At 41.0% G+C, this 25,915-nt stretch overlaps 1 protein-coding gene across 2 annotated transcripts in view; it reads right to left on the bottom strand.

Annotated features, from left to right (window-relative positions):
• Positions 1-7,846: 7,846 nt before the first annotated feature.
• ccser1 (coiled-coil serine-rich protein 1) overlaps positions 7,847-25,915 on the bottom strand; it is a 90,840-nt gene continuing 72,771 nt past the window's right edge. For both annotated transcript variants that reach the window (XM_028414179.1, XM_028414180.1), the window contains exon 11: positions 7,847-12,404. In XM_028414179.1, the coding sequence (XP_028269980.1) occupies positions 11,604-12,404 (801 nt within the window). In that variant the 3' untranslated portion in view covers positions 7,847-11,603. The remainder of the gene's footprint in view (positions 12,405-25,915) is intronic.

Here is a 25,915-nt window from a genome sequence, read left to right as displayed (position 1 = left end):
TACAAGAGGATATGGTCATGTTTATTAGCCCAAAAGAGAAATTGTCATTTTAATAAAATAGTTGTTTGTGTAATATGTTTGATTTAGATATGATCAATTTGATAAAACATGAAGATGTAAGAGTAAAAGGCAATAATTCTCTTTAACCTCTTATTCAGAAATGCATTTTAAATGAACAATAAAACAAACACACTGTCCTGGTCATTAATACACGTCTTTCCACCTTCTGCATTCTACCATCTAAACCATTAATCCATAATGGATTACTGTGGTGGCAGCACTGATATCACTGCCCTAGATTGAGAGCAGGCTTTTCTGCTCAGGCCCTTCAGCTGACGGTCCGGCAGCATCTCCATCCCATCAAGAAAATAACATTCCTCCCTTTCTCTCACCCTCTTTCACCAACATTAAAAATCATGAAATGGAAACTCCTGACAGGCTGATGGAGAGACAAAGATTTCTTTGATTCATCTTGCTCCATCAGCACTGGACTGTTGGCACTGCTGAAGACTTCTCCTTTGTCATCTGCTGTGTGGCCTCAGGCTTGATCTGACACCATCCGCACCCACACGATCTACCAAATACAGATTCTGAACTAGCAGAAACCATATGGCAGGTCACTGGCCTGCATAATTGGTTTAAAGAAAAAGCAGTGTGTGTAGTTCTGCGTGCATGCATCAAAGTTTGTGTGTATGTAGGCGGCCTTTCCTCTCCGTTGCAACAACCCTGTCGATAATCATGCAGCAAATGAGCCTGCTGTCACTGCTGGGGTCCCTTGACAGAGCTGCTGCAGCCACAGAGCACCACACCACACACTTCAAATAGTAACTTGTTTTAAAAGCCAAACACCTAAATGTCTCATCACTGATGCCAGGTCATTATGAATTATCATAATGTATCACATTTCCCCTTGAAGTTCCCTGCAGGGAAATATATTTTTGTCTTCTCTCTGCTGTAGTTTTTCCTCCTGAAATGCCCAAAGCACTTTCTCCCACAGCCAACTAGGCTGCTCATGATATACTAATAATAATAATAATAATAATAATAATAATAATAATAATAATAACAATAAGCATCTTAACATAACAGTATTATCAATAATTCAATACTATTCTCTTCTCTTTTTATGGACACACTCACTTAGCTCGCCATCACAACTTTGGAGGTTCTGGCAGACTTGTTTTAAAGTCTGATTCTGACTTTAAAGTTCAACTTTTTTTAATCTGCTCATCCTTTCACAATGACACTTAAGGTGATCAATATCCTTGGATGCAAATATGTTTGTTGTTTTGTTTGTTTCATCTGTGAGGCATGCCACAGAAGTTCTGATGATCATTTCAATGCACACTGTGCTGAGGACAGGGCATTTTCACTTGCTGTTTTTTTTTTTTTTTTAAACAAAGTCATTAATTTATTACAAACCCTATGACGAACAGTTTTCTAAAGAGATGGATGAAAAATATTGTGCCACATTGACATTTTGTAACCTGTTGTTGAATGTTTCTTTATTTTTAATATTTAATCATATGGTGTGCTTGTTTTTGTTTTTATAATTTGATATTCTATGTAATGTTTTGGGGAGTGAAATTTGGGATTATTAATTAACACCTAGTAGTGTTGTTTAAAATAGAAATCAACTATAAAAAAAAAGAGTTCAATTTCACACCGTCTATAGTGTTAACATAGATTTGACTCTCTTTAGTGTTAAAAATGATACACTGATAGAGTTGAATTTTTACTCTGTACACTGTTGTGTAAATTCAACACTGCCAGTGTTAAAATTCAACTCACTGAAAAACACTCTCTGCAGCAGGAAAAGACACACAGACGGTGATGATAACAATATGAGCTGCACCAGAATTATTCTCTCAAACCAACAATCCTCATTTCCTCTTCCGCCTGAAACATCTTTACTTGTTTACATGAAGCTCCTGCAGATGGAAAGTTACACAGAGCAGCAAAAGCAGGGCCGATTTAGTCTCCACACTAGTGGCTAACCATTATGATAACTGAAGGAGAAAAAGAGAGAGAGAGAGAGCCGGGAAGCTGAGGGAGGAGAAGAGGGCGAGAGAAAGAAATGAAAAGAGAATGGTGGCAAAATTAAGCCCTTCAGCTTACAAGCCAAAAATCAGCCATTATGTTGAATATTTTGACTCTCAGCAGAGGAGGGAAAGAGCAGAGATGCTGAAGCAGGATGACTAGAAGAGTCATCAGTGGCTAACACTACCTTCAACATAATACCATACCATCTGCTTCCAGTAAAAGCCCAAGCTAAATCGGTCCTGTACACATGGTAGTCCAGGAGCAAAGAGCACAGAGACACTGAGTGGGCAACATGAGCACTGTTGAACACGTTCACATAAAACTAAGCCAACTGTTACACCAACTGCTTTCTTCAAACACAAAAAAGGAGTTCTAAAAACATGGGCAGAAATCTGCTATGTGCTGCTCTTTGTGTGCAGAGACAGAGAGTCTAACGCTGTCCCGGTGTTAAGAAGTCAAGTTTACACTGAGGAGCGGAGAGAGATTTAAAGAGAATACAGCGGGCCGACAGGGCTCACAAACCTAAACCACCAAGAAGAGGACACAAAGCAGCAGAGTGGTGAAGTGAAGCACCGTGGAGCGGTTGTTGTGTGCTCTTGAGCAAGGCATGGAGCTTCCAGTAATGTATTTCTAACATGCCTACAACAAAGAACTGAGTTTGTGTATACAACTTCATCATTGACATCTTGCCCATATCTATACAATGTCTCTATAAAAAAAAAAAAAAAAAAAAAAAAAAAACAGGGACCCTAGTTCAGGGTTCAGTTCCTGACAGCTCCACCTCGCTTGTGAGCTCAAACACAGGCTGGCAGTGTTCAAGTGTTGGCAGCCAGTAAGAGATCACGTCCTTATCACTGAACTGCCGACTCCTACTGGGTGGTTCGAGCTCCAGATGAAGGATGCGAGGTGGGTAGCATGAACCTCAGCAGGCATCAGCCTCTCTCTGTGAAACTCCCCACAGGCTGCTGGAAAGAATCAGCTGTTAGCTCCATGCATATCCATCCGCAAGCGGGGGATAAGCTCCTGGTTTGAGCAGATAATAGCTGATAATATTTAGCACTTTTTACAATTATTAAGATTAAAATTTGATGAACTGACTGAGCGCAAGATGTGAGCTAAAAGGAGTGACTAGAATTCAGATGAGCCAAGTGTCAGGAAGATAAAATAATCTGTTTACAACATAAAGCCACAAGCAAAAAACCTGTGTGGAGAGTGTTCTATGACAACAACACAGTGAATAAACCATGATGCCAGAGAGAAAAACAAATAGTGAAACCTGACCACACACCCAAAACATCTGCTGAAGTTATTCTGTTGATAACAAAGCTAGATTACTCACTAGTTACTTTGCAAACAGGGCACATATTAGCAATGAGGACCCATCAATCCTGAAGATTAAATACTTATAATGTAAAACACTACTTGGCAAAGATAGCTGGCTGTGCCGGTGCAAAGACTGTATGTCAGTTTAAACACTTAAGTTGCCCTCCACAGCTCCATCTTACATCATCATACTGAATCCAGCAGTACTGAAGTGTTTGGGGTCTGTGGGCACTGTGAGGCTGATAAGATACAGGTGGTAAATGAGACAGGTTTTTTTAGGTGATAACTCCGTCTGGATTGCAGATTAATTACTGTAATATAGTCACTAGACGTTTGAGTTAAAACTTTAAATTACAGTCAGACAACCTTGCAAAAAGGTCTCTGCTGCTCTGCAAAAGCTTTATTCGTCGTAAGTTGTGTACATCAACAACCCTCTCTCACATCGCAAACATAATTTCCACTTAAGTCTCCTTAACTGTCTGTTGCTTACATTTCTGTCCAATCTACATATTAGCAGGCTGCAATCTTCTCCTTGGTCTTGTTAACCTGTGCCGTTAGCTGTAAACAGGCTTAAATGGCTGATACTGCTGGAAGGAGAAGCTTCAGGGATTGTCTGCCCTCTCCCTGCTTCACATCACAGAGGATCCACATCTGATAGGAATTATCTAAAAACTGCAAGTTATATGAATCCAGATGAACCCTGCTGGTGTTTTAATTGGTCCTGATCTAGAAAAGTTCAGCAATAGATAGAAAAAAACAACAACAAAACCTGTTTTTCAATAAAACTCAGTTAATGATGAATTAAAGTGAAACTTCTCCAGTAAACACTTTTATATTTAGATGTCTGCCTTCTGTGAATCACACAGTATGCCATGAACATCGGTAAGATCTTGGCTCAGCGTTGTACACTTTTGTCTAACAAGATTGATGGACTCCTTTGGCACGCACATATTCAACAGCCACGATCTCACAGTCTACAATAGGCATGTTGAGGGCAAAATGATCAGTCTCTCTTTCTTATCCGCAGCTCGAGAAAACTTTGCCAAGAGCTTACAGATGGGCCTCTCTTACTGAGAGTGACTGACAGAAAGAACATGAACAACTGCCAAAAAAATGGAAGCAAAGCAAACTAAAAAAATAAAAATACAAAAGCAATGCCAAAAAGTGCTAGCGCATAGAACCATCTGTGTTTTATAAAGCCAAAGAAATAACATAAATTCTAAGTATATTTGAGTGGAGAAGATTTATGCTAGAAACAATACTTTTACAGTATTTACCTTGTAGGGCCAAGATTGAATCTCAGCTCTAAGCTGGTTCATAGGAATAAAAGCACACTGTAATATAGTGTATGTATTTGCAAGTGTTTATAGTCTGTCTTCCTCAGCACCTCTTAGCTTGAGCTCCGTCTGGTTTTAGCTCCCTAATTTATGGGCTGCAAACTCAACACAGAAGAAATAAGCTTGATTTTACAGCAAGCAGGCTGGTAGGGACTGTGTGTGTGTGTCTGTGTGCGTGTTTGTAAACTCTCTGTAACTTCAGGTGTGAGAAGGTTGTGACTATGTACCAGAAGTGACTGACTGCACGCTGTGCTGAGCGCATGTGTGTCCGCCTTCGCTGCAAAGTGAGCAATCTAATAGGCTTTTGGCTATGCAATACCATAATAAAGTTTGCTTTGGACAGTTAGAAAGGACATGAGTGTTTTACTCCGAAAGAAGAAGAGAGAGAGAGAGACACACACACACACACAAGACCAAGAAGGGGAAGAGCAAAAGTCAGGTAGATGGACACACACACACACACAGAAGATGCATATGGTCACGTGTCATGGTGACAAAAGTGGTTTAAATGTAAAATGTTCGTAAAGCACATTCAGATGCTGAGAGCTAACACACCACCACCACCTCCCTCCACTGCAGGCCTGCAGACATTAAGGGAAGCATGTCTGTCACAGCACACTAAGCCAAGAGCTAGAAGCGACAAGTCTGACTGAGTGGTCTGGCAGCGCATCAGATACTGTTATTGATCCGTCTACAAGTTAGAGTGAAACACACACACACACACACACACACACACACACACACACACACACACACACACACACACACACACACACACACACACACACACACACACAGCCCTGACTGCTTCATGTCATGTGGTACAGCTGAGATTATGTCCTCCCCAGCTTACGCCTGTGACACAGAGATCAAAAATGAATGATACAGTACACATCTTGAGTGCTGCGTTGATGTTGGTGATAACACCCGAGTCCCACCCCAATTAACATGTGCATTAAAAATGAAGGGCTCCAATCACAGTCCTCACACTTGAAGGACACAAACATAGAAAATGAGGCTAAAATGAACAGAAAGCAAAGCTGGAACATATTTGTTGAGGAGAGGTGCACAGCGGCCATTTTCAGATGAATCAGTAGAAGATCATGCTAATGAAGGGTGGCCTTCTTAAGGACACAGCTTTAATGGATGTGATCAGTGACACCCTCCATTTTTTTCCAAACTGAACACTGAATACTCTAAAGCCTTTACAGACCCCTTACACACATGGTTTAAAACCACACACAAACACGTGACTGCAAACCAACCAGCAGCTTTGATTATCCATGAGGAAAACACTACAGGTGTTATTCATAATATAAGTGATGGCTGTTCCAGCTGCAGTTACAGGTCTGAGGTCTCAGACATGTTGCCTCACTGGCATTTTGAAATGGAGCCATCACTGACGGTCCTTCATTAACACCTGCTCTTTGCCCATCAATAACAAATAAAAAAAAAATGTGTGTAAAGGACACGAGACCCTGTCTGCGACTGGCTGATAAAAAAACAGCTACTAAAGAAATTACTTTTCGAGCAGCTTGTAAAGTCATTCAGCAAAGTAACTTGCCACACTTACCTGCTCCATGAAGATCCCTCGTGGTGTAAACATGTTCAGGCCTCCGTGGGGAGTGAAGTCCTTCATCAAACTCCACTGGCACAGTGTCCGTCTCACTTTTGTTCCAACAAAGGCTTCTGTTGTATCATCTGTCAGTATGTTTGTATGGCAGGTGGTTCACAGCGCAGCGGACTCCCTTCAAAAGAAATGTCCCACAAACTCAACCAGAACTCAGGAGCTCAGGAACTTCATGGTGCCATTAATGAGTTAAACTCTGTGTAGACTTCCAGCTAAACCAGCGTGAACGCGCATCACTTCCTTCACATTCATGGTTCTCCTTCATCATTAAAGCGGACACACGTGCGCAAACCTGACTTCCCCTGATTCTGTCGGCCACACCCCTCACGTCTTACGTAATGAAGACACCTTTTTTTTTTTTTTCGTAATGAAGACACCTGTCGGTGGTAAGAGTGCGTAGTGCTGGTTCTGAGTCCAAACAACTGCGTATACGCACTTTTTTCATTCAGACCCACAAACAGAAATTTGAAAAAAAAAAGGTGCCAAATTACATTAAATATTATCATTATAATATCATAATATATTGTTCAATATTAAACCTCATTCTTGACGTCTGCTGGGCTTTTTGTTAGAGATAATGCTGTTATGGGACAATTTGGGTCATTTGGTTTTAGTTCACCTCCTCCATGCTTTAAAGACCAGGTCCACATATTTACACCAAAGCCTGTAACCACATCTCATGGTTGTTTGCTCAGTTGTCATGGAGACCTTCAAATACTTCTTATCAATTGTGTGATTGATATCTTCAAAAGAAGTCTCAGAAAAGTTTTGTGTTCCGTCAGGGCACGAGTCCAAAACATACTTGAACAAAACAAAAACAAACAGCTGACTGAAGGGCTAATAGTGAATAATTCACCAACATTTTAGCATTTCTTAGTTTTTTAGCCATAAACACCAAACAGCAGAAATGTTAATTATGCTGCCTGCAGAGGATTCATTATCAACAGCACACATTCAGTCTGTTACGTGATCTGTTCGGACTTCAAAGCTCTGTTAATCAGTTAACTGATGTGCTGACCTTCTGCCATATCAATTACAGCAAGTTAGTATCAGAAGTCCTGTAATCCTGCAAGTGTGTGTGTGTGTGTGTACTACTCAGCCAGTCGAGACATCACCAACACTAATTGAGTGAGTCCAGAAATGAGAAGCGTGCACAGGTATTCCCTTAGGGGTAAACAGTCAAAGTCTGCATCTCCCCCAACTCACTCCCAATGCGCACACACAAACACACACACACACACAAACTCACGCTACTATAATTGATTTTCTAAATACTTCTATATTTTATGGTCTGCCAAATGAAAACTCGCTCAAATAGGTTGGAGGCTAACGTTAGATGAGGTGGAATTACTTCTGTCTGCGCCCACTGCAGCGCACAACCATCCTATGTTCTACTTCCAGTCTTTCATTTTATTCATTCATTATTTGTACAGTCAGCCTGAGAGAGTGAAGCAGTGTCGTACATGTACTGCTTCCGTTTCCTTCTTTCTTTCTTTAATAAAAAGCCTCAGAATAAGGATGCCATCAAGTTTATTTGTATTGAATGTTAACAATAAGGACACAGTGGACAAAATAAATCTCATAAGAACAAAGAACTTGAATGCTGGATTAAAACAGAAGAGAAATACGTTGGGCAGATACACTGTTAAATTTCTGACCACAGACTAGCAGAAATCCCTTCACATTTAGTTTTCATTAGATTATGAGTCCATGTGGTCAATGACTCACAGCATAAATCTACCCAATAGTTTTCTATACTTACACATAAATGTCAACCTGAACAGCAAAGAGCAGCTTTAATAGATTGTTTCATCATCATCCACAAAGTAATCTTCAGAAAAACAGAGTGCAAAAGGCTGAGCTACAGACAAAGAAGGAAAGCTGAATCACTAATATGTAAAACTTTCATTGAATTTATTGCCAGATTTCTGGTGTGTAACTTTAGCCTGAAACACTTTGGTAACAGCTCAGACTTCTGACTGCATTTAAAAAAAATCTTAATCTCTCGTGTGCCAACAAACAACATACGCAAACACTATTCTATGAACACAAACGGCTCAGGAACAGATAATAATGAAGCAATAATTGTGTACAATTAAACAGCTCAATGTTTTTTTTACAGCAAAAAGCAAAAAAAAAAAAAAAAAACAGCTAAAACAGCATAAAATCTGATTCAATAATAACACATCTGTTCAAATCATTACCATCATGACTAATATATAACTGCTTCTGTGGCAATAAATATAAATAAGGCCAAAAAATAAATAAATACACTCGGAAAATGTGAAAGTAGTGTCTTAAATGTACAATGTGCTGCTGGGTAAAGATGGAGATCTGAAGTGCATGAGGTGTGCAGACTTGTTTCCTCATTGGGTAAACCTCAGTTTCACTTTATAAAATGCCACATCTGGACTCGTCATCTCAGATGTGGCCTCTTCCTGCCATGTGATGTAACCAGCAGCCTGCCTGCCACTGAAAGCAGTTGGAAGGAGAACAGCTGTTACAATGTGGAGAAAAAATAAAATAAAAAAATCTGAGTGGGCAGTGTGCAAACAGGGTTAAACACTCCCTTACAACATCTCACACGGTGTCAAATACGTTATGATTCACGCGTCAACAAGGGATGTAAATAGCATTTCTTAAGAGGTCAGCCAGCGACAAAGCATCGTTACACTCCACCTGTAAACACAGCGAGCAGGGAATGTTTATTTCACATTACGGTTCTCAGTCCAGGTCCTCGGGAGCCACATTACAGCTGCCTGCCTATCCTACCAGGTAGCTAATTGCATTTACCAGGTGTAAAATTACTCCCTGATTAGAAAGCTGGAATGAAAAACGGCAGCGCTGCAGGTCCCAAAGCCCAGAACTGAGAGCCACTACAACAGAGTCTGTAACAAATACACTGCATGACAATACAAGCTCCGGGTAAGTAGGCTAGGCAGAGGAGAGAGATAGAGAGAAGAGAGACCTGGGAGATGATGGAAAGGTGGAGGGGTGGGGGGAGCACAGAAGGAAGATAGCTGAAGAAAACAAAAGCAGCTACAGTTGGCATGCAATGGAGATGGGGTGCTGAGGGACAGAGGTACTGAAGAGGGAGGGAAAATAAAGTGCATGAAGAACAATACGAAGCTAGGGTGGAGGCAGAAAGAGAGACGGAGGTGAAAAAGAGGGGAAATGGAATGCTAAGCAGACTAAGAGGAGAGTGGAAACTTCCACCGCTGGGAGCCGAGCTGCCTCCCTTCAAGCTTTTCTTCACCTCTACCAGGTCCTTGCCTCATGAGGTGTGTGTTACAACACACACACACATAATTTACACAACTCCCCTACAGCCAGGTGCCGTTTAGAGACAGACAAGGTCAACAGCTTCTCTAAAAATTTCACATGGACTGCAGGCGCCAGGAGCTGTGAACTACACGCACCCACCTCCCAGTTCACATTATAATGTTTGCTGATGTGAAAGCCTGGGAGGGGGAGGGGAGCAGGTCTGTTCAATAGTCCTGTCAGTTCAACACAACAAATATATTCAGCAGTGGCATGTTGAACAGATCTTTATGCAGTCCAGCTGTAGAAAAAAGGTGGATTTTCTCACTTATTAAATTGTAACACATCTTCTCCCAAAAGTGTGAATAATGTGTGCTACTCGGCAGGTGATGGCAGTCAATGCAAAATGAACTAAAAACACACGTGTCCCACTGTCAAAAACATCATAATTGCTATCCTTATTGTTATTGTTATGAATTATTTTTCAATGTAATCAGGAGATCAGGAAGATAAAAGAGGACTAACATATTTAAGGACTGGGTACCAGCAAAAAAACCTCAGGGCTGTTTTTAACCTGTTTTTTATAGTTTAGAGTCTTTTTTTCTTTTTTATTATTTGATCACAAAAATCACTCTGTGTGATATTTTCTCTATTATTTGAGCCTCTAAACAGAATCAGATTCAATTGATTGGCTCAATAAACGTGTCATAGAAAGCCTGTGTGTCAACAGTGATGCCAATTTGTGAGACTTTTTTTTTCTTTTGAATTGTTAAAAAAAAAAGAAAAAAAAAGCATATTGATGCTGCCATTCAACAAAGCACCAGTAGGTATTCCTGATCGATACCCAGCCTCAAAAGAAAATTTGAATGTGTTCATTCTAAAAACTGACACTTTGTGACATTTTGGATAAAACACACAATGCTGGCAAAGTGTTAAAAAGCAGCTCTCAAGTTGTTCACATGGCAGGTGTCTCATTTTAGAATGAAACTCTTCATTTCAACTGTTCTGTACTACTCTAACAATGCAGAGTAATATCACATTTCTGACAAAAAACATAAGAAAAAATGGTCCATTACTTTGGCCAAGAGTACATCTAAATGTTTCTGTGAGAAGCTACTGTCTCTCCAAACACTATACAAACTAGCTAATGTCTTACAGGTTATGATTCCCTTTTTAAAACACTGAGATGAAAGTCCATACTGAGATATATTATTATAAGAAGATGCTAAAAGTGAACCTCAAACCCAGTTCTGTTGCAGTACAAAATGTTCACCTGTTTTTTTTCTTGTGTGTGTAAATTTTAAAAAGCATGCATCTGATCATCTTTCTGTAGGTGGACATGAGGATTTGATCTGATGTATGTTTGGCAATGTGAGTCCTTACAAGCGCAAATTATGGTCAATTCCATAGATTCTGAAGCAGCACAAAACAAATCAAATAAATGGATAAAAATAAATCTTTAACAGCGCAGGACACCTTGTCTCTTCATTCGGTTCAACACCCTGTTATTTGTGCAGACGATGAAGCAGCGATATCACAGATGATGACTTTGTGTGTCAGAGTGTGTATTTTATGCGTGGTCATATTTGTGTGTTTGCACAAGTATGAGGTTGTGAGTCTGTGTGCACTTTGTGTATCTGTGGGCGTAAGCACATCTAAACTGTCAGCATGACACAACGTGGGAGTTCTGATAGACGGGTGAGTGCCTTTTTCATACTCGCAGCCTGATAAGTGTGTGTGTGTTTGTGTGTGTGTGTGTGTGTGTGTGTGTGTGTGTGTGTGTGTGTGTGTGTGTGTGAACTAGCATATGAGTGTGTGTTTAAGCAAGCAAAACTACGAACAAAATGTCAGCTAAGGGCTGGTCTAGATTGCAAAGACAGAGACAAGAATGATTGTAAGCTTGTGTGGTGGATGATTCAGGAGAACTGAGACAGAGCAGCATTTTGTTCTTTAGAGTCATGGTTTCATTTAGGTTGATGATATGGCTGCTTATAAGTGTTTCTGTGCCCTCAGCTGTCTCTCTGTGTCAGAGCTTGCAGTTCGGCAGTGTGTAGAGAATGTTGGAGGAAGACGTTTTTACGACTGTAGCTATGCAGAGACAGAGGGCCACGGGGCGGTTGTCCTAAACGGCCAGTAAATGTGGATGAAGAGGAGGAAGAGGAGGATGCTGATGAAGGAGTTGGGGCTGGAGGAGAGGCTTGGTCGGACGATGAGATGCTTGGAGAGGGGCTCCCTCTGCTTGCAAGACTGTAGAGACTCGAAGAGGCACTGCCAGTGATTGCACGAGGGATATGGCTCGGGGGATGGTGCTCTCCTCCTCCTCTCCTTACTCCACCTGACAGGCTCACTCCGCCTCCTCCTCCTGGAGTTAAGGACTCAGAAGAAGAAGAAACCCCCTCTGGCTGTTTTGAGGGCAGAGATGAAACAGGGGTGTGATTAGCAGCCACCGAGCCGGAGCCTCGGCATTGATTTGGACTAAGGCCCGTGTGTGATACTTGAGGCTGGCCTGGTGTAGTAGGTGAGGTTTGGACTGAGGAGACTGGAGCCAGGTTTAGAACAGGATTACGGGCTGCGGACGGTGCCAAAACACCCTGGTGGTGGCGCTCCTCCCTGGCAGCGTGACGCTCGGTAGCAGAAAGCCGACCATGCAGTTGTATATGGTGATGAGGGAGGTGCTGGTTAGAGAGGTCCCCTCCGAGTGCTGCTCCCACGCCCCACACCACCTTTCGGTCCCTTGGAGCCAGGTTGCTGCTGCTGCTGCTGCTGCTGCTGCTGCTGCCTGGCCCTGACCACCGGCCTGGATGATTGATCTGACAGACAAGCAGAAAAACAAAGAGAGAGATGTTAAAGAGACTTCATAATTTACTCTGCTCCGTGTCTGTCAGTGTGAGTGTGATGCGAACCGGCCATTTTTTAAAATTATTCACTGAAAATGTCTCCAGAGAGAGGAAAACAGACAGACAGAGACAAATAGAGAGACAGGGAACATGAGAGAGTGTTCAGTATAGATTGTTAATTGGGTGACATTTGGAGAACGATCTCTTTGGGCTCCTGCCGCTTCATCTAATTGTTTCTAAACCAACTGGAACCCTGCTCTCTAAAGAACAGACACACCAATTCAGATCCACACACACACATTAAGAAGGACGATGTGCACGTACGGAGACATGCTCTCAAGGTATGCACAAATCCTCACTCACAGAGCAATAGGAACTCTCTCTCTCTCTCTCTATCCCACACACACACACAATGGGGAGGATGGCACATAAAGCTCGATGGCAGAAACAGGAGCCACCTGTTCTTGTTCACACTCTGCTGCACCCCCTTATGCAACATATCTCATCACTGCCCCATTCTCTCTCTCTCTTTCTCTCTCTCTCACACACACACACACACACAACCAAAATCGCACTGGAATCAAGTGTGGTGCTAACTAAAGGAGGAACACAATCTCATCCGACACTGAACCTCATGGGAATGTAAGCCGACTTGACGTTTGCTAAAACAATAACTTGTGTGTTTTTCTCTGTGTGAGTGTGTGTGGCATGAATATGTAAGCGTGCCTGTGTAATCGTATACATGCACATAAGGTACTGTTTGTGCGTGTGTAACATAACATAACTCCGACGTGCCTTTATCATATTTCCATGTCTTCTTGCATGCAAATGAATACTAAAGCAAATGTAATTACTGTGTTGGGGCTGTCGACAGGAATTTGGTGAGAGAGGTAGAAATGTAATTAGCCAGAACACGGCTAACTGAATAAATACAGTTTCACAATAGCGATGCTAATTCAATGAAACGGCTTCTATTCATGAGCTAATACTCACAAGCAGAAATCAAATTAAAGAAGCAGAAAGAGAGAGAAAGTGGGGAGATTACAAAGAAACTGAAAATATAAAATATGCCTGCTTAGAAACTTTAATGTACAGTTTAGACACAGCTCTGACCGTGCCATGTTGGTAACACCTGTGTCTACTCACTTTTGGAGCCAGCCTCTTGTGACCAGGCAATGTTTTTGTACAGTTTGGGCACTGCCTCTGCCACTATAGCATGAACCTGAAATGCAACATTCACTTTAGCACGTACACCTCAGTACAAGGTGTGTATCTTTTTCTTAAAAAACCACACTCATATGCACCTTATTTGGAAGAAACGCATGTTGTCGCTACATTAATGTTCAGACGCCATTTTGTTTTGACACATTTCACTTAATAAAGGTGACAGCCTTCAGGTAAGTTCTACTGTCTACTGCTCAGTGTTCTAGCAAAGCAGGAACTGTAACTAAATACAGTCTATTCATTGGCTATTATAACTTCCTCTTTATGTGATACAGGTCAAAGGGAGCTTTATACCATACTTGCAATTTATAGTCAGGGTCACACTGGTGAATTGGTTCAGTACATTCTATAATATTCTGGTTTAAAGGACAAATTAGTGTATGAACTTAACTAGAAGTACAAGTTGGGTCATTAAATTAAAAACCATTTTGTGCATGGTACACACCTTTAATGAGGACAGGCAAATTTAATAAAGAAGTCCTTTTCATGTAGTAAAAAAGAAAGTTGTACTAATTATACAATGTGGTTGGGAAATTCTGCCGGTGCAGTGGCTTGTGAAAGCTTCCAGCCCCTGAACACCACCAGACTTTAATATGTTACTGTGAGAAGCTATTTTTAGCTTTTTTTTAAGCATTTCAAAGTATGAAAGGATTCTACTAAGATTTAGCTGTGACTGTGGTGGGGCTCACTTAGTCAGAGGCAGTATGGAGCACAAGGTGGGGTAAATATGATAAGTAAACAAGGTCCTAAGGGGTGTTAAAAATGCCCAAGTATCCAGGTTTGACCTTATATGAACCTGTTGTTCTTGTTTTTGTTCTAATCTTCAACTAAACTATTTCTCGCACACCAGAAGAAAATACATAATAAGTCTGTTGATACAGATTCTCAGTCATTTTCATTCACAGGATTGAAGCGAGGCAACTGGACTTGTTGACAACTAGAACTCAACAAGTCCAGTTGCCTCGCTTGAACCCTTTGAATACATAATAAGTAAATCTGGACTGTTGCTGCTGAGTCACGCTGCCTTAAAAATGTTGACCAGAATGGTTAATACAATCACATCCATCCACCCATGCTGCATGGCTTTAATACTGTTAATACTCCGCCTACATCACACAGAAACATAAAAGCAGTACCTGACATGCTCATTGGCTTCTGATGCCAGGTAATCTGCACTTGAACAGTTTTATATTTTCATGTCATGCTGTAATAATAAATAAAAAAGGCACACCACAACTCTGCCAAAACATCAAACACTGTCACTGTCTATACAGCTTACTTAAAGAGCTCGGGGAGCACATCTCTGCTTTCTAATGAGCTCTAATGGGTGGATAAACAGTACAAGACTTCTCACTGATTCTGTGATCTAATTAAGAGGAGTGAGAATTTCTATTTCAGCCAAATTTTCTACATGGGGTGCTGTGAAAAAAACACGTGAATATCTACTATAGTCTTGTAGGTTTATGTGGGACATCTTAATTAGGGCTAAATTGCTAAACTTACAGGGAGAAAAAAATGATGGTGTTTTTCCACCGTTAGACATTTGAGAAAACAACAGAAGGTAAGGCGAGAACAGCAAGAGACAAATTGGCAGGCAACTTTGAAGAAACAATTACCAGGCACAGTGCAAAAGCTGGTAGTGGAAACATATGTTCCATATCAAAGGGACATTTTTGATCCAAGTTAGGAAGGAAGACACTTAAAAAGTAATCAACTAAAAACTAAACTGAGGGGAAACAAGTAGGACAGACAGACAAAGTAGAGAGAAGAAAAAGGTCAAACACAATGATAGACAGAAGCAAACAAATGGAGGAAAAAGAGTGAATGGAAAGAAACAGAATGACAGAGTAGTGAGACGGTGATTAGAAACAGAGATAAAGAAAAATCAGAGCAAAAGTAGAACAGACAGCAAGGTGCAGAGAGAGAAAGAGAGCAGGACTGATTTACAAACTCAGGTGTCCTTTCTCAAGTACACGCTCTGCGGCAAGCAGGCTGCCTCTTTGCCAGTGACAGAACGGCCTGTGTATGTGCAAACACTCTGGAGAGTCTCTGTCTCACACACAGTCCTATAAATATGTGCTCACACACACACACACAGACCTAGGTAAATCAGGGTGATTTAAAGAGGCCCCCTCCTGCAGCCTTAGGTTTTATTAGGCAGTGAAGAATACAGCAATGTTGTAATGGCCAAGTTTGCATAAAAGAGCTCCTTAAAACCCTAAAACAACCCCATACAGCATTTTCTATCATCTGTCTTAGTGAGTTTACACTAGGAGAAGACAAGAGGTGGGAGATTTATTTGACGACTTTCGCTCATTTTGGACTGCAACTAAGTATGGCTGTTGATTGTGTTGAGGTGTAAAACGGGCCCAATGTAGGCAAAGTACCCCAACTGTAATTGCCAATCAATCACATACCATGGTACAGTATCCCTCCACACCTTATTCTATAACAAGGACCATGGGGATGAAATGGATTGGACCCCTAAAAGTTTCCAACTCTTTACCGTGAGATTAGAGAGGCAAAAGTTTGTTAATGGGAATTCTTTATATTCTGTGACACCCACATACTCTGTGAACAAAGTAATCCTGTGGTTCTTTGAAAGTGTGAAACGCAGGGGTGTTCAGTACAGATACAATAACAGCGCAGTGCACCCACACAGATGGTACTCTAAATCCTATTCAGAATATAACCAAATACATTTTCTTGCTGTGATGCATGGGAACAAGCCATCCCACCTCATTCTGTCTACCTTTATCTAAACAGACAGTTGCATTCATATTTGTTTGCATGTTTATGTCCAGCATGACAGAGTGGTAGAGCTGGCAAGGTGCAGAAACCCATGGAGTAAATATATCCTGTTCCCTTTAACCACAATGTTCCTAGCTGAAGGGACTCAAAAGACAAAAATGCTCCTTGAGCGATGAGGTAGTCAAAAGTACGTCTCATTTATAACATTTAGAAAAGTTTGTATGCATTGCACTTACATAGTTAAGACTAGTTTTAGAAAGCAGAGGAGTGATACAAAGAGCTCAGCAGTCACTGAATCCTGCAAAGCTCTAACCAGCATTTCCTGTGCTCCTGCCCAGACAGAATCATTGAATACCCACAGACACAGTGTGTATTGAGTCTCTGAAGGCGCTTTGCTGGATAAATCATCAACAAACAATCAAAACGAGGGGTGAAACTAAGTCTGGGCCTGCTGTCTCAAGGCTACAGCATACCTTTACTTTGAACTTGCTGGTTTTCATCAATACATAAGCCCCGTAGGAAGCGAGATTCTTGTACAGCCTGTAGCAGCTTCCCTGCTTTCCCTCCCTCTCTTCATCTAGACTTTGTTGTAGTCCTCCATTTTTGTCTCCCCTCCACTCCCTCCCTCACCATTTTCCAATCAAACTGCTGTCTCACTCTGCACCGCACCTGTCTGCAGGACTGTTATTTAAAATTTAAAGATGCATTATATAATGCAGAGAGTCAATTAAAATGAAGGAAATACAGACATAGTAAATTTGCTCCATAGAACAGTAATTGTAAAAACAGAGGAGAACAAGACATAACAAGTGGGCAACTTTGTGGATAAGAAAAATTATGGTAAATGAACACTTATGAAACAGGTAGTATTTCCGTGGTAGCATGCTCAGGACCCTTAAGTAATTACACAGAATCTGCAGCAAGTTGAAGGGCCGGATCCTTCGAAGGCTGTATTTGAAGTGAGGCTGTCACAACAATGCAACAAGGCTGTTTCATTTCAGAGGCCACGTCAAAGTTGATAAATGCAGCCTTCTTGTCCTCCTGCTGTATCCTTTGCAGCCCAGGATGCACTGCACTCTGGTGCTGTGATGGTTGGCCACAAACAAACTCTGGAGGTTGAGCAGTGTGCTTCTATCCATCTCTTTTAACAATGCCTAGTTCAACCTTCACAGCCTACAGTGTCCATGTCTCACCATCCTTTAGGCCATACACCCTGTGAATGGAGATATAGTATCTGGGTCAGTCAGCGTGATTTTATGGTCACTGTGTCTCTCCATATCCTGCTATGTCTTTCACCTTTTTCCACCGTTCTTGACCCCCACTCTTTCCTCATTTCTCACCTTCTTCACTCTGTCCTTTGTTTTGTCCCTTCTTCCTCTTCTGTGTTATGTAACTTGCTGGTTAAGAGTGCCAGTGGCAGGCAGGCTGAAAAAAACCTGACAGCTGGAGGATTGATGGCATGCTACTGCAGTCTGGAGACCACACAGTAAAAGGGGGGAAGAGGACTTTTATTCCCACCTCACACCCACCTTGGTGGTGACAGTTGGGAGGGAGAGGGGAGCCAGGCACTGAGATGATGAAGAAAGATGGAGAATAAGAGAGGACCAAAGTTGAGCTGTCAATCCAGCCCACACTGCAGCAAACTGCCTACCAGCTAGTTGGAAGTCACATCTTGGACCTTCCTGATGGAGGCAAGACACTAATGTGATGCACTGCACAGTTAATCGCCTCACAACTCTACCAACACGCTGTCACAGCACTACTGCAAAATTATCGACATTAGGCTAATGTTAGATTGAGTGAGAGCAGCCAAGAACAGTAACCTGCTGAAACCCAGCAGTATCAAACAGGGTTGTGTTTGTCTGTAACTCGATAAATATTTACACTTAAAAAAATCTGCGAGGGCAGCTCCACTGCATATAAATGTGGCACGGGGAACGAATACATTACAATGTCTGAGGCTTAGTCATCACTCCACTGTTTGCTACAAAGAATTTTGGAAAAGAAAGCACACTTAGCAAAAGCTTAGCTTTGCTTGTGGAGCACTAATATGATTCTTATAAGAATACAGACTTATAAGACTTATATATACTACAGATATAAGAATATCTGATCGGAACTTTAAAGCATCATACACAGCATAGTCCCATCATAATGTAAATTAATTCAAAATTTACTGTCATTACTTTTTTTAGCAAACAAAAAATCTTATATGGCTACTAGAGACATCAATATGAATGTTAATTAGACCAAATATTTTTAAGTGGACCACTTTGGCCACATTTAAGATGTGTTTTTTTATTACTACTTATGATGAAGCAGCTGTTAACAGTGAAAGTGTGCTTCTTGTTGTCATAGCTGATTGACAGTTGATTACATGTTGCCTGGCAACAGCAAGAGGCCTCTCACTGATAAAACACCTCAATGAGATCTGGATCACTGTAGAAAGCTGCGAAAGTATCGTCTTGGCTTAGAGGCGTGATCAGCCTAAGACTGCAATTGTTGAACAAGGGTTGATCAGTGATTCTAAATCAGTACTTATGATTGTGGATGTTGAAAATTGTGTGACTTCAAATTCCTCCCAGTGTGAAAAAGGCAGGTTGGCAAGTATAGCAGCCCAGTGCCTTGCTGTGGCCAGGAGGCCTAATGAGGTTTCTTGAGCAGCTCTGATGGGCATAGATGCTGAGAGTCTGGCATTGCTCATCAACCACAATCTCCAACAGGTCTGTGTGCACATGTACGTATGCATGTGTCTGAGTGTGCATGTGTGTAATCATGGCAAAACTCATCGACCGCCAGCCTGTGCCAATATGCTTGGTGAACATTGCCCAGAACCACAAGGAAGAGGAGTGAAATGGAAAAAAAGCAAATAAGTGAGCAAGTTAGGACGGGAGAAGGAAATGAGACAGGGTGGAAGGAGGGCAGAGATGGAAGTGAGAAAGTAAGGTAGAATAATGTAGAGGGTGCAGGGGGTATCAGAGAGAGAAAAACCTGACCAGAGAAGTGAAATAAGGAAAATAATAAAAAAGAAAGAGCAGGTCAAAGAAATACGGGGAGGGGACCAAACAGGTAGCAGGAGGTAAAACAACAAAGCAAGAGAGTACCACAAGAGAGTATGGATGAAGGGAACAAAAGGGGACAAAATGAGAGTATAAGGTGACAGACTCAAAGCTGAAGAAGATGAAAGAGAGAGATAATGAGAAGGAAGAGAGAGGTAGAGACAGAGATAAGAGGAGACAGAGAGATGTGAAGTGTGAGAGTAGCATCAATATAAGCCGAGAAAGCTAAAAACAGAGAGCATACATTTCTGTTAGGTCCAGTGTTAACACGTGCTTAAGTAGCTTTGCTCTCCTATGTTGCATGAACACCAAATTCAAGCTTCCCGTATTGCCATGCACGAAAACTTGGGTCAAAGAATATCCATCTTGAAAGGGCCGCTTGTTGCTGCCTGCTTTGATCACAGGTTTATCGAATGAATAGCTGATTTTGGTCCCACACGTACATGAAGCTAACTGTCTGTCCCTGTGCACTTCAGCTGTAAGTGGATTGATTGCTGCACCTGGCTGCTCCCTCGGGTGTCAACATGGTCCCCACTGGTGCTGTCTAATTACTGCAGTGGCTGTGATCTATGCTCACCATTACCCTGTGCCTAATATGCTCCCATAAGCTGTCAGTAGTACTGTATACAGTAGTGTGTGTGCAATATTCCTTTACATTACCGTGTAAATGCACTCTCGAGGGGAACCTGCTGTTAACGTGTGATAAATATCACCCAAAACTGACGTTTTATTTGTTCCTTAAATTGTGTTGACTGTCTTACATTACCAGGGGTTATCCTTGAGGAAACCTGAACCTGTCAAGACTTGGACTCCTGTCAGTGTCCATTCCCTTGGCTTGGCGTTCCTTTGTCTCACTGAGACCTGGCAGAGGAACAGGGATTATTCCACCTTAATCAGGCTAGCACTGTTGGCTTCTGTTTCATCCACCGGTCTCACCCTGCAGGCTGTGTCTTCCTCTATGCCCAAGGGTTCCACTGTAACCCTTTAAATTGACTGTGTGCATGGTCATTAATCACTGACTACTGCACACCAGAACATTTTATAGGACTCCTCCCATGTGACCTGTCCAAACTGTCTCTCCATATATTCCCTATTCATTGTCATAAACTTGTCTTGTTTTGGGTCGCTGTCAAGCTATGATGGAAAAAAAAAACTTAAACGAACTATTTTATTCAGAGTTTAGACTGTCATGCTGTAAGAATGTACTATCCTTCTGGTTGCACTTAAGAAACATCTCAAGGACAGCAAGAATATTTTTAAAATATCTTCTGGCTAAAATACTGTCAGTGCATCCTCTCTGGACTTCAGGCAAATCTCACAAAGAAACATTACAACTTATCCAAACTTCCACTGCCTGAGTTTTTACTTGTGTCATTTCCCATGTAGACAGCCCTCATCCACTCTGAGTCAGACTCAACATTCACTCAGATGAATGAGTGTAATGTCTAATAATTTAGAACTGCTAAATTATTTAATCTATTTTTTGCAAGGTTGGTAGTGCTGTTCTTCTTTTCTCCGATATTAAAACAATTACGTAATGAAAATGAAACATGCTTTTAGGCTGGGCAGAATTAAGATTTAATAAGCCAGCGGTGGTTTACTTGCGGGATGTTTATACCAAACAATAATTTGATTTTGCTTAGCGGTCAGAAACATGAATGAATAAAGGTGCCCACTATATATCCAACAGTGTCACATATCTCTTGTTTACCTGTTCCTTTTCTGCAATACTTACTATAAACAAGTTTTGTGCACAATACTGTGCATGTAATAAATGTGGACAAAAAAATAAGAGTTTAAAAGACAGCCATAAAGTAAAGAAGGCTGACAGCTTGACAGATCCGCAGAGTGGCAGCAAGAAAAACAATGAAGATTGTAGTTATGACAGTGTGGTAAGGACTGTCAGAGTGATACATCACTGTGGGACAGCTCAGGAGCTGTAGCAGTAGAGTTGGAGGTGTGTGTGTTTGTGAGTTTGCATGTCTTCACATATATGTGTGCATTTATAAACACAGGCTGAGTGAATATATGTGTGTGAGAGACAGAGAATTGTGGCGATCAATACCAACAGTGGCGGCAAAAACTCTTTGTTGCCCGTGTATATATCAAACACTCACAGTCGACTGATTACAAATATGCTCACATAATTATGTGCTCACACTATAGCCAGTACAGTACAATGACACACACAACTATTCTCCTGTCAGTTGCCACTACTGATGAGTTGTTCGCCCAGTTTCTCATCTGGTTGTAAAAGACAAGCCAGGTGGGCTAAAACAATACAGCAAATCAAAAAAGTGTGTGTGTGTGTGTGAGGGGAGGTTGAAAAAAGATGGATGAAAAAAAATGAAAGAGGAGAGAAGAAAAAAGAAGAGAAGATTTTCCATCAGATGTCTGAGAAACTGATGATAACGTTGCAGCTGCCACCTGCCATCTCACCGAAAACAACTGACTGCCCTGCTGCACCCACACTCCACTCAAAAAGACAGAGAGAGGAGGAGGAAGATGGAGAGCTCCTCCATGTTATATTTGAGCAAGACATTTAACACCAGCTGCTCCGGGGGATCCATAGAATGGTAAAAAGTTTTTATACTATCTAAATTGAAAACCTGCTTCACCTGCAGTGTTTTACACGATCACAGTGACGTCTATGAAAAGACAAGTGAACAAGCTCTTTTTGATGACAGGCTGTTTAGAGTCGCAAAGTTAAAGCTTGCGTTGTCATAAAAAATGTGGTCACATTGTTTCCGAGCGGAACATACTGGATGTAGCTCAATTCTGATTCACACCCATGGATGGAGTTAAACATTTAGCAACCAAATCCCTGTTTCCGTGTTTGTTTAGATAACATGCAGTGACCTTCTGGGCAAAACAGTGGTTGTTTCTCTCGGGTGAAGTTGGCCTGGATTTTGCTCTTCATTATGCATCTGTCAGCATGCCATGACAGGCACTGCACTGCTTTTAGAAAAAAAAAAAAGATTATCTTACCTGACTGGCTGTGACATTTGCCAAGTCCAAACACACCTAACAATTAATTTGTCCTAATTCAACCCATTTCACATCTGCACCCCCCTGCTGTGCCTCTGCTGCATTGGCACCTCAGGTCATGAAAGTACCTGTTTGTCACAGCTAAGTGAACCTCGTCCTTTGAGCCTCCATTGTGGGCTTGTGAGCATCGGCATCAGCCAGCACTTCAATTCACAAAAATAAACAAACCTCATTTGGTCCGTTAGCACCAGACAAGTGACTGTTTTCTAAAGACAATAAAACCCAGAGCACGATGTCAAGAGAGACTATTTCACCGGGAAAACGGTTCACGGCCTGGTCAATGGAAATCCACAATTAAAGGGACATTCCCACAAGACACAACACTGAGAAAAATTTAAGAAAATACTAATTTACTTTTTATAATGCTAAGTTCTAATCACCTACACTGTAATTAGGCTAAAGCATATATGTCACAAATAACAGTCCTAATAGATATGGCTGAGAAATCGTGCAGATTAAGACATAGCTTCATAGATAGGAGGGGGAAAATCAGGTATCATAAATGTATCATTTCTTGGTTTTGTTTTTCATCTTACATCCCTCACTGCAGAGCAAGACACACTCGTACTGTACTTGAAATGAAATCAATATACCCACTTGAAACATTTACTAACAAGTGCTAGTAAACCACAGTGCGAGTGTATAAACTACAGTGAACATTTCAAGGGTATGTGCTTCAGTCATGCATATCTTTACTGTACTGTATGGGCCATCATTTACCATCCTGTTACAATATGTGTGTGATAAAATGAGTCTCTGTTACACTGGCGAAACTTCAGATGTGATCCAGTAACTGCTGTTGGTTCACACATTTAAGTGAAGTCAGTTCAGAAAATGAATATTTGTCCTTCTTTTTATAAAGTATGTCTCATTATGCAGTGAGAGGGAGGTAATGAATGCCTTATCAGTATGAATTATCCACAAACACCCACATACACGCATTGACTTGCCCATCTTGACTGCTAAGGACAGATGCTACAGACATACTGACAGAGCAGCATAACACTGGCACACAACCAAAAACTGATTCACTGTAGGGTATGTGGCCACGCCATTGTACACATAAATTATTAATGCAACTGTCGTATTGAGCAAAGATGGTAGGATTTTGTGTCTATAAACAGAAACTCCACTAGGATAAGCCGAGCAGATTTTCCATAGCACAGCTCCTGGAAAGAATCCAGAAAGACATAATTTTTCCAAATGAGACACATTTTCCAAATGAGGTTGGACACAGAAAATGAGTTTGCAAAAGTTATTTTGTACTAATTATGTTTTAATGAACTATTTTTGTTCTGAATAATTGAATCTTTTCTCATATAAAAGCCACAGAGATCATTAGCCTACATTCTACATTGGTGTTGTCATTGTTTCTGTGCTGTGTCCCATTTTTTGCCTTGTTATCAGCAGATACATTAAAAAGCAGTGTTTAAATCACTGCCCATTGCACAGCAGTTTGGGTGGCCAAAGACCATCCAACCTCTTCTGGGACGATTATCTGCAGAGAGCCACGCTACAGAATTTGAGCAAAACAAAAAAGCTGAATAATATTAAAGTCCCCGAAAATTCTGCTCTATTCACCCAAATGTAAAAATATAGCCGGAGAAAAGTTCCAGCAGTTATCGACAAAACGCATCACATCTAGTTCACAAATATAAAACATGAGCTTTTTCTGCAAATAATCTGATAATGTAGAATAAGGTTTTTATAATTTATCAGATCCTAAATCCTAAATCTATCCTAAATATCAAGTAAAGACAAAAAGAGACTGACAGGTCTGACAAGAGAACAACATCTCTGTCCTTAAGATTCAATCTCAAAACTCTTGGCTTGTGTGTATTTGCTCATGCATGCACACCTGATTTTGCTGCATGGTCTATGCATGTCATCAGCGGGTGTATAGGCACAAGAGCCGGAAAGCGGTCTTGTCTCATATCTCTGAGTACCTGAGGGCCTTGAGTCCGACGCCATCTGTCAGAGCGTCTCGCTCCTTACTTATTAAACACGCAAAGACACAGCAGCAAAGAGAACATAGAATGAGGAAAGAGGCAGAGGGAGGACACAAAGAGAGGACAATAAAGGACATGAAAGGGAATAATTGTATGTGCATACAACAGTACTGATGTAAGAGAAAGAACAAAAGAAGGGCAAGACAGAGATAGAAAGAAACGATTCATTCTATGATTAATTATAGTCATTGTATCCTCAAAAAGCGCTGAGGAAAGAGAACTGGAGGAATACACAAAGACACTCACTTACTTGCATGCACAACAAGCAGAGGCACAAAGGTTTGTAAAAGTTTTAGCAGCTGTGCTTCTGAAAGGTCATTAGATTTCCCCTGAAGCTGTGAGGACAGGGCAAAAAAATAACAGAGAAACCTCAGAGAACGTTTTAACCGAGGTCGCCCGTCTCTCAATTTACGAGGTTATTAAACACAGTGTAAACTGTTTCACTTGGCACAGGCGGAGTTTTGTAATCTTTTATGAAAACAAATTAGACCCATATTTGATTTTGATGAGACCAGCTCAGGAGTTTTTGCTGTTATTGTTGTTGTTTTTAAGCTTTAAAATTTTGTTGTATGAAGGCAAAATATAACCTCAAGCAGCCCTTCTTTGACAGGATGCCCTTTTGCCTTATTATTCCTGTTTGTAGCAGCAATTTAACAGTGTAATGAAACTGTTCCATAACTTGGAGCAGCATATATACACCGTAAAATGCAGATTAATATGGCCCAATGCAGCCAAATTAATCATGCTTGGTTATGCCATGAAGTCCACATATAATTAAACTAACAAGCAATTTCTGGTTCCATATTAAACAGCTAGTGCATTGCTACAAGATGGCCATCGCCACTTCAAAGACCTTAAAGAGGCATATACCACGCTTACTGCAACAGGTAATGATCACCATTCATAGAATTTACTTTTCTTCTAAAGTGTAAAAAAAAAAAAGAAAAAAGAAAAAACTGCCGGGTAACAAATCTCCTCATTTGTACTTTTGTTTTTGTTCTTGTTAAACAAACATGATATAATGTGTTACAGAGTGAGCCTTAAAGGGAGGTGGTGAGCTGTTGACTCAGAGCAAACAGCAATGAAAGTGCCATTGATCTAACTTTCAACAAGAAAGTCGAGCGCACATCTAAAAATATGCATCAAACTAATATCTTACCTGTTTGTTTTAATAACTGAGAATTAAATTAAAATACTTTGTGACTTTTTAAGACATGTTAGCACAGAGAAGAAGAACAGAACTTTTGTTGGATTGATTCTTCACATATTTTTTGGCTTTTAGAAACAATGATGAACACAGAGATGGAAAACACACAAAAAAAAACACACAACCACAACTAAAGTGTGTGTGTTGCCTTTGTGTTTAAGTGAGGAGAATTGCTTCGCTTTGAGG

The sequence above is a fragment of the Parambassis ranga genome, chromosome 9 (assembly GCF_900634625.1).
Source record: "Parambassis ranga chromosome 9, fParRan2.1, whole genome shotgun sequence".
NCBI lineage: Eukaryota > Metazoa > Chordata > Actinopteri > Ambassidae > Parambassis > Parambassis ranga.
The sequence above is the reverse complement of the archived record's forward strand: the minus strand, read 5'-3'. Positions and strand labels throughout refer to the sequence as shown.